The following is a 15,125-nucleotide window of genomic DNA, read 5'->3' as shown; positions in this document are numbered from 1 at the left end:
ATGCTAAATGTACAGGTGGGCAACATGAACTGTTCTGTCTGGACGCCTAAAGAACTCGCTTCAAACAAACGGTCCATCAGTATCAACGTGGACAGGTGCAGACTGAGAGCCCCCAAAGGAACCAGGCTTCACAGAGAGGGGCCAGTGAGCTTCGTACGCCTCATGCAGTGCATTTCAGTCAGTAGGAAGAGTTATATATTGGCTAATGAACTACCAGAAAGTGCCTGCCAAATTACTTTCCATGCAGCAACCAACTCATCTCCTGGCTGCTTTCAGTGTTACGCAGTTGAACAAGTGATCTGGAGTAACTGTGCACGGTGTTAAATGCTAAAGATTTCAGCTGTCGTGACGTTAGAGAGAGGCACGTATCCACAGCGTGTGGCAGAAGAAATGGAAAGTGAGGAAATACTGCTTCATGCAAGCATGAAGGCTAGTCAGCGTCAAAGGGGAGAAGACAGAGGCATAAGGGCTTCCAGGGAGATTGCCACCTCCTCCAGGTAAAAGACCAATTGGGAAGGTACTTAACCCTTCGTGTGCTTTCATCCCTTGACCAGGAAAGCGTGGAGGGGAAGGAAGGTAGAGATGAAGAGGAGGTCACAAACGCACTCCTCCCGATCTAAAAATGGGAAAGAGAAAAACACTCGGGAAAACCAAAACACAAATAAATTCTTAACTGAAACAAAAGGAACATTCTTAAAACCATGGAGATGACATAAAGTAAGAATGATTTTGAGAATTTGACTAAGCCTGAGTGGACTTAATTCTTTCAAAATACAACTGACTTCATGTTAATCCCAATATTGATATTCCAGAGGTGCTCAATTCCACAGATAATAAAATACATTTGCCATGATACCAAATGAACCAACTCCAGATAGCAAGTCAATGCTTCACAACCGTGACTTCTCACCAAATTTCAACCCAAATGACCAAAGGACCTATACAAAGCACTGTCATGTTTTGCAAACGTTGCCATATACAAGACAATTCTGACATTTCTTGCTGCCAGAACCACATTTATATCAATATGTCAATATAATTTTAAATTATCCAGATTTCACCATTTAAACTTCTTATTGATTTAATCGAAGGCAGGGAAAAACCCAGCATTCAAAGTTCTGCACCAATTCCCTGGTGCACTCAACTGTCATCTTTGGAATGCGTGTGGAACATCTGCCCTCCCTCACGCCAGGCAAAAAACCTGTTAACTTCCAAATATGTTTTAAAGGGCTTAATTGTTTATCTGGGAGGAAATACAAGATAGTGCAACCAACAGGGAAACACACTGAAAGAAATCCACAAATGTTAAATACGTGCCTAAAAAATACTGTCCCATATTCCCGCCCACGGGGCAATCTAAAAAAGATTCAACAAAAAATTAATAAGCACTAGTGTGTTCACTTGTCTAAAGCGTGAACACGTCAGTGCCAAGACCCTTGTGGCTAACACAGAACTCCCTCTCCGCTAGCACCACATCATACAGGAAAATACGAAGCCAGAGGAATTTGTTCCACTGACAGATCTACACTACCTTCAGCCTCCAGTTCCACAGCCCAAATAAGAAATTGGTGGCCTAGTGAAAATTTAACTTCAATTTTATTGCAGAAAGGCGGTTCTGAAGTTCCACAAACTGGCACGTGCCTGTGTATCTCAAGAAAGAAATCCATGAACTTTACCTACCTTCTCGGAATACTATTTATTTTTCCCCCTTCTGGTTTTCAAACAGCCACACATTGATATTTGGCATATATACTGTGGTTAAAAGAAACAGCTGAGCAGAAGCCCAAAGCTCCAGTTTACATATTCCAGAATTGTTATAGCTTTTACTTTTCAAAACATCAAGCTCCCGCAGACATGTTAATACAGCAAACATTAACAACTCTTACAGTTCAAATTCACTCCAAAGCGGACGGTTGAGCAGCTTTGGTAAGCCAGTGTAGTTGGAATGGACAGAAAAGCTGAACATAAGAAATGCAGAAGCATCAGCAGTTTTACTTACATGTGGAGGGAAAGGCTGCAGTCTTGTTATGCTTTCTTCAGGGTACGTGACCTCTCCCATGGGGAGGTAGGGTTTCTGACCCGATCCAGTCTCATACATGGACATGGGTCTGCTACCCCGCGCAGACGGTCGCCGCTTTAAAGAAGAATTGTTGGTGGGGTCTGTGTATTCAGAACCACTTTGGACCTGATATATATTGGTTGTGGCCTGTCTTCTGAGGTTGGTATTTTCACTCTGTAGCGTTTGAAGCTGAAAGAAATGTTGAGCAGTGGGACTTTGTTTTTCTAATAGCAAGCGTCAAAAGCAAACTGACTGTACAATACACGCTTGTCAGCTTTACTAGTGAATCATTACTAGTAGCTGGGGTTTGATTTCATTTTCAAGATCTACTTGACTTGCTCAGTATAAGCACAGAAACATTTACGTTCCAGGTCTGAAAATACTGATGTGCTGATTTCCAGCACTTTTTGCTGGGATGCAAGCTAAAGGAGATCTTAAAATTGGTTGTTGTAGTTAAAAACACACAATCCATTTCTTCCAGCCTGGCTGTACTGGCACGTGAATTGTGACATATAAGGAGGCTGTGGGGGGAAGGACTGCCAACAAAACAGTTTTTCAAGCACAGTGACCCATTTCAGCAGTCAGTATAGGAATTTAAGAGGACTTTAACATGAGGCCCATGAAATCTGAAAATGCCAGAACTACAGCAGACACCAGAGGCAGCGCAAAGAAAACCAGAGCTTGCTCTGCAAAGCAAGAAGAGAGTTTAGCTTATGAAAATGAAGTATCAGCTACTGCTTTCTAAGAAGCCAACAAGAAATAATTTGAAAGCTTTTTATTATTATGTATTTGATGGATAGTAAAAATGCAACGATTCTGATTTTTTTTTTTTTTTTTTTGGTGGAGTTACTTGGAATAAGTTTGCTATATTAACACATCATAAAGAAAAGATGTACAAAAAGTCAGTATCAGCAATTCTCTAACAATAATTTATAATATTTTAAACAGCTGATGGCCTTTTAAACAGGAAATTGCATGTTTACTATTTGCATTTACTTTGCATCATATGAACCTTCAAGAACATTATCCAAAAAAAAAAAAAAAAAAAAAAAAAAAAATCTTATTTTGCCTAGAGCACTTCCCAGAACCCTAAATCCAACGTGCAGACTTCTATCAAGATGATTTATGCTTTTTCTCCCCACTTTCTGTGTACTCTGGAGTGAGACATCTTAAGATTTGAGGATCAGCCAGGAGCCAAGCTACTACTTTAATAAGTCTGACATTAGAGGCAATTCTAAACTTTGCAGTCTCCTTCTTTCAAACTTCTCCCACATTTTATAAACTTGCTTTTGTTGTAGTTTTAGCTAACAGCTAATGTAAACTCAGACCAAAATCTTAACCACCTATAAGCACCTAAAAAAATCCGTAGGCATAAAAAGATAAATTTTTCCCATTAGAATGCCCATTAAAGTTAACAGAAAGATTTTCATTTTTACGTAGGAAGAATCTACTCTAAAGTGGCATTCATCAAGTGCCTCTTCTTTAATTAACATCTTTTGCTTTGGAATTGCCACGCAAAAGTTTAGATACACAGTTGGCTAATAAGGTGATACATGCAGTGGATAATTTTTTGCAGTTTATGAACTCCTAAGCCCTTGCTCAGAAAAGAAAAATGGAAAAGACTACACTCTTGAGTGACTTCTAACGCAACAGATTTGCTAAAGTAGTACAAATACGTTGGTGTCTTGTCACAAAAGACCCAGCAGAGAGTTCCCAGGTTGTACTGAAGTTTCCAGTAGCTCAGAGCTGAGACAGCTGTCACCCTGCCTCCCACCCTGCACTGGCGCAGGGCTGGGTCCATTCCTCGCCCATCGCAGGGCCACTAAACCTTGGGTTAAAGCAGCCCCATGGTTATACACATCATCAGGACATAAAATTAGTGCAACTCATCTCCAGGGTGAACTTTCAAAACAAGTTCAGCTGCAGCACAGCAATGATCTCTCTTCTGCTGCATCACATAAATCTACTAGAGTCTCATCAATTCATAAGCCCTGAAGATTTTTTTTAATCCTAAACAGACTACATCTGTTTAAAGAAACTCAGTATAAGTGAAAAGTTAATTCAACTGATGCAGAGAAATGCTTAACCAGCACAAGCTGTTAACAGACCAAGGAAACACCCCGAGATCTCTGAGGTTCCTCTCAGTATTCACCATTCCTATAGATCTGGAAGGCCGGACACGACTGTAAGAGAAGGATGGCACTTAACAGAGAGAGAGATTCCAATCTGCTGAATCAGCTTGGCCTCAGATGCTACGAGCTCAACAGTTCCCACCACTCACCAAACCACCAGCCTCCCTGCCCCAAAACAACGGGGAAACAAGCTCTCAGCACAGGTTCGCCGCTGCGGGAGCACAGCTTGAGCAGCCTCCACAGGGAGAGAGCTTTCTGCAGCACTTACTGTGAGTGACTCTTGCAGTAATGCCATTATTTGGAAAACAGGATTTTTAACTCTAGGTAAAGGAATTCATTTGAGGAAGCAGCTAGCCCATGCTAGGCTAGATGACAGACAGGACAGTGAACTCAATACAGACATAAATTCTCCTTTACTCCACAAAAATCTCTATTTACCAGGACACTGGCAAAGCATTCAACAAACTGTGGATTTGTTCATCTAAGGATTGGAAAGCCTTGCTTCCAAACAGGGGTTTTTTGAGCTTTAAAGTAAGGATTTTATCAAAAATAGTCAGTTTTCTGTTTACATAAGACTATCTATACACAATAACCCATACTGTAAATGAGGTATTTCTACCTTCTCCTCCTCCAGACAAAAACCACACTGAAGGTTTAAAGCAGTAGTTGAGTTTACCCCTGTATCTTTTATGTGCTATTTCCCACGGATTCAAATGCAAGCAAAGAAAGAAATCTTGGCCTCCTGGTATACAAAAACTTTCTATTGTATTGCCACATTCCAGATTATTTTCTACTGCCAAACCGGATTGGAATTTTTATTTCCCTTCATTCCAACTAGGCTTATTAATGGAAAAAAAAACTAAAACACATTTATACTGGAAAAGTTGGAAGTACATTATACAGATACGTGCGCACACCTAAGATGTGTGCTAGCACTTCCTCGTTGCTGAAAGCTGCTTATCTCGAAGCAAGACAGCGAAAACGTACAAGACTCGCAACAACTGTCTCACCGCTTGGAAAAATGATGCCAAAGTGAACTGAGCAGATCATCATCACCCCCACAAAAACACATTCCAAACATCTGCTGCACGCATACATTTAGTCTCGTCGGATTCCAAAGCAGCTCCGTTTTAAAATAAGTTCTCTCGCTATCCTGATATTGGGTTATTGCATCCTCAGGTTCAGCAGTTTTATTCTGGTCAAGTTAAAACACATCAATAAATGAAGGGGTTACACTGTTGTGCCTGTTACCTTTTTCTGCATGATTCTCAGCTCATCACTCAAGTTGATGTTCACTTTCATTAACTGCTGAATCTTTACCTCAGAAGCCACCAATGCATTTTTAACTTGCATATATTCTTGGGCTGTCACTGGTCCATCTGACAAGTCTGAATCCAGGCTCTGCAAACAGTAAGAGAACAATACTTACACCCCTGAGAAACAGATTACCAAAGGAAACAAGACAATGAGATTACAACAGCTTTTCATATACTTAAAGGAATCACGGTTCAAATTAATTAATAAGATCCATTCATTAAAATAATTTTAGTCCAATATAGAAGAAATTTGATGTCAACCAACTCTTAGCTCCTTGATGCACAAAAACATTTCTCTCAGCATTTCAGTGACACAATACCATTCCATAAAGATTTTTTTTTTTTTTTTTTTTTAATACGAAGTAAAGAATTGGCAAGTCATAAAAGGCAGACTACTAAATATCCAGTGCACATGTCACCAGGGAAGATTAAACTAGAACTATTAGGTTTACTGCCCCCTTTTTACTATGCTGCATTATTTTCAGGAATGGATTAAAACACTCAGTCACTATCGGTCTGCTGTAAATATTTCTTCAGTAGAAAGCAGTAAATATTTGTGAAATACCATAGAATTTCTGATTAAGAGTGTTCTGGTAAGTCAAATTATTTCATTGGCGCAATCAGATCTATATCTTAACTCCAGACACGCACAGTGGCACACATTACTTTTCTAGAGGAGCACTTCATTTACAGTATAAATTCCTAAAGTCACAAGACTTAATTCTGTAAAAGTTCATAGACTCAGGCATGATTCTGAAATGAGTTTGAAAACGAAAATACACATTTTCTGATCATTTATGCATGTGAAATCCCCTCACAGGGGGAATGATTCACTGCAGATTACTTTTATGAATAAAATTTGGTGTGTGTATAAGTATTTCAAACCTACCTTCTGTCTGTTTGATTTAGCTGCGTTTGTTTCCAGATCTGTATCTTCATCTGAAGCAACGCTGTCATAATCAGGCTGGTCATTATCCTGACTTTCATTACTATGTTGATTGCTGATCGATTTGAGTATCAGTTCCACGTTTTCTGTAGATCAATATACACCATTTAACAATGTACCAGTAAGTTTGGAGAAGAAATGGAAGTGCATGTTTTAAAGTAATTTAAAAAAAAAAAAAAAAAATCAGAAAAGATCTGAAGCAAGACAATACAAGACGTGCCATAATAAAGTACCACTTGAGTAACCCAGTTCAAAAAAAATGAATTTACATCCACTTAATAGGTATGGATTATTACTGGCTAAAACAAAAAGACAAAGCCATAAAACTTTGACATTTTCTGTAAGTGTTTGTACAAATTAAAGTGATGAGAATCGTGCTTTAGCAGCTTAATAAAATTCACATAAGGGGGAAAAAAAAAAATCCAGAACAGACTACACTGAATAAATGGATGTCAACATTCAACTGAAAAATATAGGCAAAAATTAAAAGTTAGAAAAGTGTTTGTATTTACTCTCCAGAGGGAGAACTAGTGTTTAGCTATTGTTCCATAACATCACGGCTAGAACTATGGCTCTGTCTGGTTGTTGGCATAGGTATTTGTATTCTTTGATATGTATTGTAATCAAGAAATATAGAAAGTAGACATTTTTAGGCAAATTAGCAAGAAGCTCAGGAGTGTCTACATTACAGCAAAGTGCTGTGTGTAGGAGCAGCCAGGAAAGCCAGAGTCTAAACCACCACCATTACCCCAGCCACCAATCAAAAGCAGCATCACTCTGGAACTGTACAGCAGTACTCTGGAAAATTTTGCCAAGTTATCATAAAAATCACAACCACCATAAAAAGATGCTCCTGAACGGCACATATGCCATTTGGTTGAACTGCATTACAGATATCAACCTTAAAAAGCAAATTTCCTGTACTCGGGCATTATTTTGGTGACCTAATACGTGTTGTCAATAGCCTGCTATCCACATGATCCAGTTCTTATCATTTATGAAACAGTATAAATCTCTTTCTTCACTCATATACTCCTTCTGAACGAGGCTACAGTATCAAACTACCGGAAAATTGCACATAGAAGAGCCAACAAGCAAAAATATCCCCACCTTTTGAACCAGTGAGAGGATTCCCCTGTTGTCTTCGTTTGGCATCACTTAAAATATCTATAACGAGCGTAGCAAATTCATGGGCATTGAATCGAGCCAGCTTCTGTCTTCCCTGAATTACAGAACAATGGAGAAATAAAAGCAGTACATCATGTATTAGATGAACACCCGAGTCCCCAGGTAGAATCAAGACTACAGCACTCAGAGTGAGCCGATTGTTTAATTACACTTATCACAAAGTGTGATTTAAATTATCCAGGTGCACACTCCAGGGTAGGGGAAACACAAAACTGTTTCAACCTCTCTCCAAGGAGACGCAACTCTTCAACAGTGATGAAGTACAGTAAAGCAATATTACTTAGAATACCTGGCCTATTAAATATAGTTTTGCAGTATTAAGAAAATTGCATACCTGATTCCTAGTTGAGGAATATTCAGGATTTACAGGAAGAAAAGGGACAACTGTGGTCTCTGTCACAAGAGTACTATGATTCTGAGTAGCAAGCCAAACTGCTCAGGGAAGAAAAAAAAAAAAAAAAAGAGGAAATAACCTTCCTGTACTATTTGACAGAATTTCTTGTCAGAGAATAAAAGACCACAATTTCAAACACAAACACAATCAATTCAAAGGAAGGCTCTTTTCCCCAGAGGGTTTTCTACTTTGTAAAAAACCCAAGATTTTTTCAAGTAACATCACCTTCAGACAATGCAAGACAAAGAAACTACCATTATCAGTAATTACTGAACACAAAAATACTTTAAACAGAACATATGCTTGCACTACCATCTCGTATGTAAGGCAACAACTCCGATTTATTTCGTACACATTCCAGAAAGCCTCATTCACCTGCATCTGTTTCCCTCCTGTCAACTTCATCGTACACGTCCATGGCAAGTTCTTCAAATAAGTGGTTGCTTAGCTAAGGGTAGAAGAGAGTAATTACAGCTTGAAAATAAACACAACCAGAAAGCTGAAGGCAAGCAGTAACATTTAACATACAGATTTATATAAAATACAAGAAAGCAGGACAAACAGCAAAGTTTAAGGCTCTGAACCGGTGAGACAAACCTACAGACACCACCCCAAACAAGACCAACAAGTATTTGCTCTCTGTCATGGATTTGTCATCATCTCCGCTCCTCCATTTCTGCCTATTTTTTCATGTTTTTCTCTGGACTTTTAACTTGCTACAGAGTTGACATTTATTTGTGCAGGAATTAATAGCAGCTGAAGCCAGCTTGAAAGATGAAGTGCAGAGTTTGCCACGTCCAGACAAAGCTGCATCACACAGCACGCTGGCAGCTTTACTTACAGACTGAAGCTTCTTCTTAGCTGCTTTGGCAAGTTCTGATAAATCTAGACTGCTATGAAAAAAAAAGTGATCATTACATCTACAGCATTTCATAGCCCGCTTATACACAAATTCCACATTGTGATAATTCAATGACTAAAATGTCACTTATTTGAAACTCATCAATCTTTTAGCATCTTTAATGTAGTTTTTAACACACTGGTCTTACTAATATTGCTAATATACCAACTAGTATAATTCCTAAGCTTTTCTAAACAACAATCTTAAATTTAAAACAAAAGAATCCCCAAAATCCTTTGGAATATCAATACCCACATTTGCATAGCTCAAGAAGCAGCGAAGCTGTAGTGCAACAAAATGCTTTCTGTAAGGAATCGGAACAATACGATCATTCTGACCACAGCTCGAGCCCACAGAAAACACCCAGGATTTATTCCACTGGACTCCGCAGGAGGTAGGGGACCATCAGGCTGGAAAATGGCTACAGCAACAGGGCCATGCTTAAGATTATTCTGTACTGATTAGTAAATAATCTCTTCTACTGGTTTCCAGCCTTGAACACGAGGCACAAGATGGAAATTGTGCGGTTCAACAGTTTATCATAAGAGTCACAGATCAGGAAGCTGACAAATTTTGGGTCCATATTTGTATCACCCAGGGGAAGACTCCCCTGACCTACAAGGATAGAAGTGCTCAAATAAAACCTCTGTGTGATTAACTGACATCACAGAGTTTGTGTAGCCAGTCACCTCGACAAGAAAAAAAAAAAAAAAAAAAAAAAAAAAAAGAAGAGACCAGTGGAGGACATCAGGGAGGGGTAAGACAGTCAGGCTGAACTGCAGGCTCTGCAATCTGAGCAGCATCTTTGAACATCTCCTCTGCAGGACAACTTCCTTCTCTGTGCATGAAGCAAACAATACCTGCTCTGCAAAATACTACGCCCTGAAAATACACAGGACCTTATCCAATAGCTAAACATGGCAGATCTAAAAAAAAATTACAGATGTTAACGCTATTTTACCAACTACTACATAGTTTCTATAATTTTTATTACAGTTTTTCATAGCAATTCTGCAAGCAATAAGTTGAACAATAGTTTACTTACAGCCGTCTTATTTCCAATTGCATAGCAACAAAAGAAACAGGGACGATTAATACTCGGTATGTTTTATACAGGTATGATTTCACCGATTGTAAAGAAAAGTTAAAAGCACTCACATGATCCAAAGCGTAAGTATTTTTGGAGAAAAAGGCAGCTTCCTTTCAAGCATTAGTTTCAAAATGCTCTATCAGGAAACTAACTCAACTGGTCCTTATATTATTTACAAAATCTGTTTCCCAGGAATCCCCATGGGTGTTCCCTTAATAGAACTGTCTCACCTTCCCCCTGCATTTTAATAAATATAGTAAAAGTCTACAATTTTCTGGTTTTGTTTAAATGACAATATTCTTTCTAGAAAAAAAAAAAAGTGTCCAAGATTGGTAAGGGTGCACATTAAAAAGTCAGAATGACAACAACCTTAAAAGTTGTTTCAGAAGGGAAAGGAAACTTAATTAATAGGTTTATTTGGATGTTTTCAGACAGGCCATGGAATCAGCAACTTACCTGTCTGCCATCTGAGGTATAACAAAGTGCTGTCCATTTTTATGCTCTAGAGTTGAAAACAAATTGCGCTTTAATAGGTTGTTATTGGACTATAATTTTCAGTGTTGTCAGGATATACGGCTGGTATTCGGTTTTACTAAAAGACACAGTAATGAGAAACCCAAGAACATACACAACAGGCAAACAGAATCATTCATCTGGCGTGTAATTACTCAGTTTCCAATTATAGGAACCTAGCAAGTCTTAAAAGAAGGTTCCTACCACAATTTCCTGGTGTTATCAAAGATTCCAGTTACGTCCTATCAACTGTACTAAAATTCCATTAAAAAAAAAGTTCTAACATAGGTGCCTTTATAGCACCTGATGGCTAAAAATTTTTAAGTGTGCTCGTGTTCAAAAGGTACCTACTTAATTGAATACTCCACTGCTTTTGCACTTTAATGGGAAAAATCTATGTAAAAGAGTTCCTACACTACCTCCTGCAGATTATTCAACATTCACAAAATGTCTGTTCTCCCTGCAATTCACTCCTTGAAGTTAAACAGTACTCATCTGATCTTAAATGTAGGTTTCTCCACGCTTTCAGGGGTGTGCCATTTATAGGACACACATTTGTGAAAAGACAGAAAGAAACTTAATTTTAAGCTTAAGTATACTTACAATCTTGCATTTTATCTGTATTTTAAATGCATTATCACAATCTTACAGCTTATACTTTCTTTAGTTCTTCCTATTTTATATGATGTTAGTATATTTGAAACACATATAAAAAAAGTGTAGTAACACTGACACAAACATTATATATCATTGTTTGAACTGTCCTATAATCAACAGATTTCAGAGTGTGGTTTTTTTCTACTTACCTGGTTTCCTGCCACAGAGATAGAAAGCTAACCTGTCTGTGAGTTCATACTGAATTTCCACCAGGCGCTCAGCCAGGTCATGATGGCCACCTTGTCTGGTTTACACACACACAAAAAAGTGACATTAGTTATTCATCTTGAGACGTACAAAACATTCAAAAATGGTCAGAGCAAGAGATGTAGTACAAGTCACTGTTCATCACTGCACACGTTTGAGCGTATCAACACAGCACAGACTCACAGCAGGATTTCCAACAGTATGTTCCAATGGGCAAGAAACTATAGATAAACTTTTATGAACTTCTCAAAATGAGGCAGTGAAAACTCTGGAAGCTTTTGCCTACTGCTTTGCTCTAAAAAAAAAAAAAATCAGATCATACCGGCCATCTTGAACTACAGTTTCTTAGAAATCACCCAACTTCACATTTGATTAATAGCACTGAGAAACAGAAATATTCTGGCATGTTGTATTCTGCAAGCAAGTGAATTTATTCAGCCTTCAGATTCCATCTATGGCCCCAATTCAAAAGCAATCAGAGCAATGAGGATTTTTTATTTACACAAACGTGCAGCTTCTAGTCAATTAGTAATGTCCAGTTTTGCATATCAACACAAAAAATCCTCAACGCTGTGCTGTAAGTCTTGCAGAGCCTCATTACTGCCCAAACAATCAGCAGACACATTCACATTTAATCCTGACACAGACGCTGTCTGCCCGGGGGAGGCCTAGAGCTTCCCCGAGGGTGCAGCTGATGTAGTGGATGCACATAACAGTTCACTGTCACCACCTCCTGCTCCCCGATCCATCTGGGCAGTCCAGACCTTTCCTACAGCAATTCCCTACAGTTAGTCTCCACCCCTGGTCTACTCAGTTTGCTGAGCTTGCAGAAACTCTTCTCAGATCACTTTTCTGTGAGCTGCTAGATCGGCACAGCCTGTTTCACTGGGATCAAAACTGTTGTCTCAAGCATCCAGGAGAATACAGGCTATGAAATAATGAAAATGCTTATTTATACTCTTTATGCATTTGCTCTTTCTGGAAAAAGTACTTATTAGCATTTAACAGTCAATTATTTTCAGGACAGAAACATATCTAAGCAGGTTTACCATGTGACTTACGAACATCAGTTAACATAGAAAAACATCACAAATGTCAGAGCCTTCTACCTTGCATAGTCAACTGGAGTTTTTCCATTGGAATCTTGCGTGCCGGGATCAGCACCATAAACTGCTAATAATTCTGCTTGTAAAGTCTGTCCTGCCTTAGCAGCAACGTGGAGTGGGGTGTTTCCCTTCTCCTACAAGTTACAAAAAAATAGCTACTTAATCAACAGGTCTGAGTAGAAGATTGAAATATAATGCATATCAGCTGAAATCAGTATACATATTACAATCAATTCTTACAGTTTGCATCTCAAAATAATGAAAAAAACATTCATACAGGATGAAAGAAGTTGGCTTGAGCTCCCAAGGAGAGCAGTCGCAAACACGTCTCCAGGTTCCCTGTCCTGACACTGGAATGGAGTTGCTGAAAAAGAAGCAGAATTGTCCTTAAGACAGTGGCAGTAACTGTGATTCAGCATTTGCTTTTTCAGCCGTGCTTTTAGAAACGGGTATGCAAAAATTCTTGGGACAGCTGTTTTGTGTAAATCCTTTTCTCCAAGTTAACCTGAATTGATGCCTCTCAACCATCCACATCTCCAGTATCCATAGATATTACCCAAAACAAGTGGCTTCAAGTTGAAAACACACCGTATTTGTTTACGTAATAGTGCTGAAGAACAGCAATAGTTATCCCGAGTCAAAAGCAACTAGTTTAATTCAGTCAGATTTCACTGTTACACACAATTTGCAGTTTCTGCAGACTGCCAGAAAAAACCATACTAACCTTACTGAGATCTTTGGCAGTAACACTGTCATCTTCACGGCATGGCAGGCGATGAACAAATGCTAACATTTGATATTTAGCTCTAATGAATTCTGCTTTATTGGGACTGTAAAGAGACACCCAAGCAACAGAAGGGAAAGAAAATAAATATTGGTGCTTTCACAGTAATACCGACACTCTAGAAAAAGGAAAATTCACAAGTGCAGATTGCATTAGATCTTTGCATGCTACTACTAGTAAAGGTAGACATGGAAAAATATTTTAATAAAAAAAAACAACTCAGCACAGATTGTCTAACTATACAGAGCATACTTTTGTTACAAACATCAAAGTATCTGCAGACTGTAGGATGTAGCGTTTATTTCTTAAACAGAGCTTAAAATTATGCCAACTGAAGATCTATACTACTATATACAGTTATTTACATTTTAAAACAAAGCACCATGTTCACTGACAGAAATCTTCTCAGTTTTGTGGTGGTTTTTCTGTTTGTTTTTTTTTTTTTTTTAATTTGACCAAACCCGATCTCATAGCAGCTCAGTTAACTGAAACACGTGGCATGAGAATTAGAAATCTATTGATTCAAGTACAAGTAAAGGTCCTCACTTCAAAGCTAGAGAATCTAAGAAATGTATTTCCATTTCTGTAATTTATATATTTAAAATTAATTACTAGAAATGAAAAAAAAAAATTAAAAACGAGTGAAAAAGTAACTAGTTTACTCCTGTTCGCTTCCTACAACAAAATATACACAGGTTCCCATGGATACCTTGCTGCTTCTGCCACTGCTGAATAAAATCATCACGCTTCTACAAAAATAAAACCCCCGATATTTTCCACTTACTGCACTTTATCCTGTGGGCTAGCCTTGCGCCTTCCACTCATAACAGAGGCAGGGTCCAGCAACGAATGTTCCCATATGGAGTTAGCACCATTATTATACAGTGTCTCAACCATCTGAAATCCAAGATATATACAAACAGGCAGTAAAGAATTTTTTCTGCTAGCTGCACAAACCGACTAATCAAATATCTGTAATTATTTTCAAGCAGACAGCAAATCAACAGGGATTCCTATTGTGTGCCAGCATCCATAGCCTACTGGCATCTCAGAACCACACACATGTTTAGGAGGTTAGGATGGGGAACGTAGTAAGAACCCCCTTAAAAAAATCTCTACTCTTCCCAACAGCAGCTCTTCTGAAAAAGAGAGGCTGGAAAGAGATGGAAAACTGAGGTTGAAGCAGATGCGTTGTAGAAGTGAAAGAAAAGTTGAAAGTGACCTTCTAAAATAAAGGTATCGAATTAAAAAGGTGCAGACAATTCTGATTTTAGCGGTCCATCAGAGGAAAACAAGAGAAAAAAAGGAGACTAACTTAGATAAAGAAAGCTTAAAAGGACCAGCTCCTCTCAAACAAAAGCTTAGTGATTTAAATTCCATTAAAAACACTTAAAAAAATTAATATATCCAGTTTAATGAAGGAAGACACAGTTTTACTTTTTACCTGCAGCAGTGTGGGAGGCCATGGTGTATGCTTGAGATGTCTCACTTGAGAGATGTGACGCCCCAAACTTCGATGGACGCTACAGCACTCGTCACAGATCAGAATCCCCCTGTTTATAGATGCCCAGCAAGGATCTGAAAGAGAACCGAGTAATTACAACTCAGGAGGCAACATGACCTTGTATTTCAGACACAGAGCCTAAAATGAGGAGCCCTGCCTTCTCACCTCAGCTCAGCCCTTGTATGAGCCTGTAAAAGTTACAGCCTTGCTGGGAAAGAACAGCTCTCGTGCTGGGGGGTGGAGGAGCCCCGGGACAGCAGGGAGAGCTGCTGTGGAAACTGGGGAAAAAAGCTCCGCTCTTTGTAGTTCTTCCTATGAAAATACTTTC

At 38.7% G+C, this 15,125-nt stretch overlaps 1 protein-coding gene across 7 annotated transcripts in view; it reads right to left on the bottom strand.

Moving 5' to 3' along the window:
- GIT2 (GIT ArfGAP 2) overlaps positions 1 to 15,125 on the bottom strand; it is a 31,389-nt gene that overhangs the window by 12,098 nt on the left and 4,166 nt on the right. The window contains exons 2-16 of one of the 7 annotated variants that reach the window (XM_074921586.1): positions 14,738 to 14,871; positions 14,078 to 14,190; positions 13,234 to 13,339; positions 12,787 to 12,873; positions 12,513 to 12,643; positions 11,346 to 11,440; positions 10,483 to 10,528; positions 8,877 to 8,928; positions 8,411 to 8,483; positions 7,976 to 8,073; positions 7,564 to 7,675; positions 6,397 to 6,539; positions 5,443 to 5,592; positions 2,000 to 2,248; positions 527 to 616 (exon numbers count right to left, since the gene is read on the bottom strand). In XM_074921586.1, coding sequence (XP_074777687.1) covers positions 527 to 616; positions 2,000 to 2,248; positions 5,443 to 5,592; positions 6,397 to 6,539; positions 7,564 to 7,675; positions 7,976 to 8,073; positions 8,411 to 8,483; positions 8,877 to 8,928; positions 10,483 to 10,528; positions 11,346 to 11,440; positions 12,513 to 12,643; positions 12,787 to 12,873; positions 13,234 to 13,339; positions 14,078 to 14,190; positions 14,738 to 14,871 — 1,679 coding nt within the window. Of the gene's footprint in view, positions 1 to 526; positions 617 to 1,999; positions 2,249 to 5,442; positions 5,593 to 6,396; positions 6,540 to 7,563; positions 7,676 to 7,975; positions 8,074 to 8,410; positions 8,484 to 8,876; positions 8,929 to 9,981; positions 9,988 to 10,482; positions 10,529 to 11,345; positions 11,441 to 12,512; positions 12,644 to 12,786; positions 12,874 to 13,233; positions 13,340 to 14,077; positions 14,191 to 14,737; positions 14,872 to 15,125 lie in introns of all 7 variants that reach the window. The other 6 variants (XM_074921587.1, XM_074921591.1, XM_074921588.1 and 3 more) reach the window with 6 other exon arrangements.

The sequence above is a fragment of the Athene noctua genome, chromosome 17, assembly GCF_965140245.1.
Source record: "Athene noctua chromosome 17, bAthNoc1.hap1.1, whole genome shotgun sequence".
NCBI lineage: Eukaryota > Metazoa > Chordata > Aves > Strigiformes > Strigidae > Athene > Athene noctua.
Note: the sequence above shows the minus strand (reverse complement) of the source record. Positions and strands in the feature narration are given on the sequence as shown.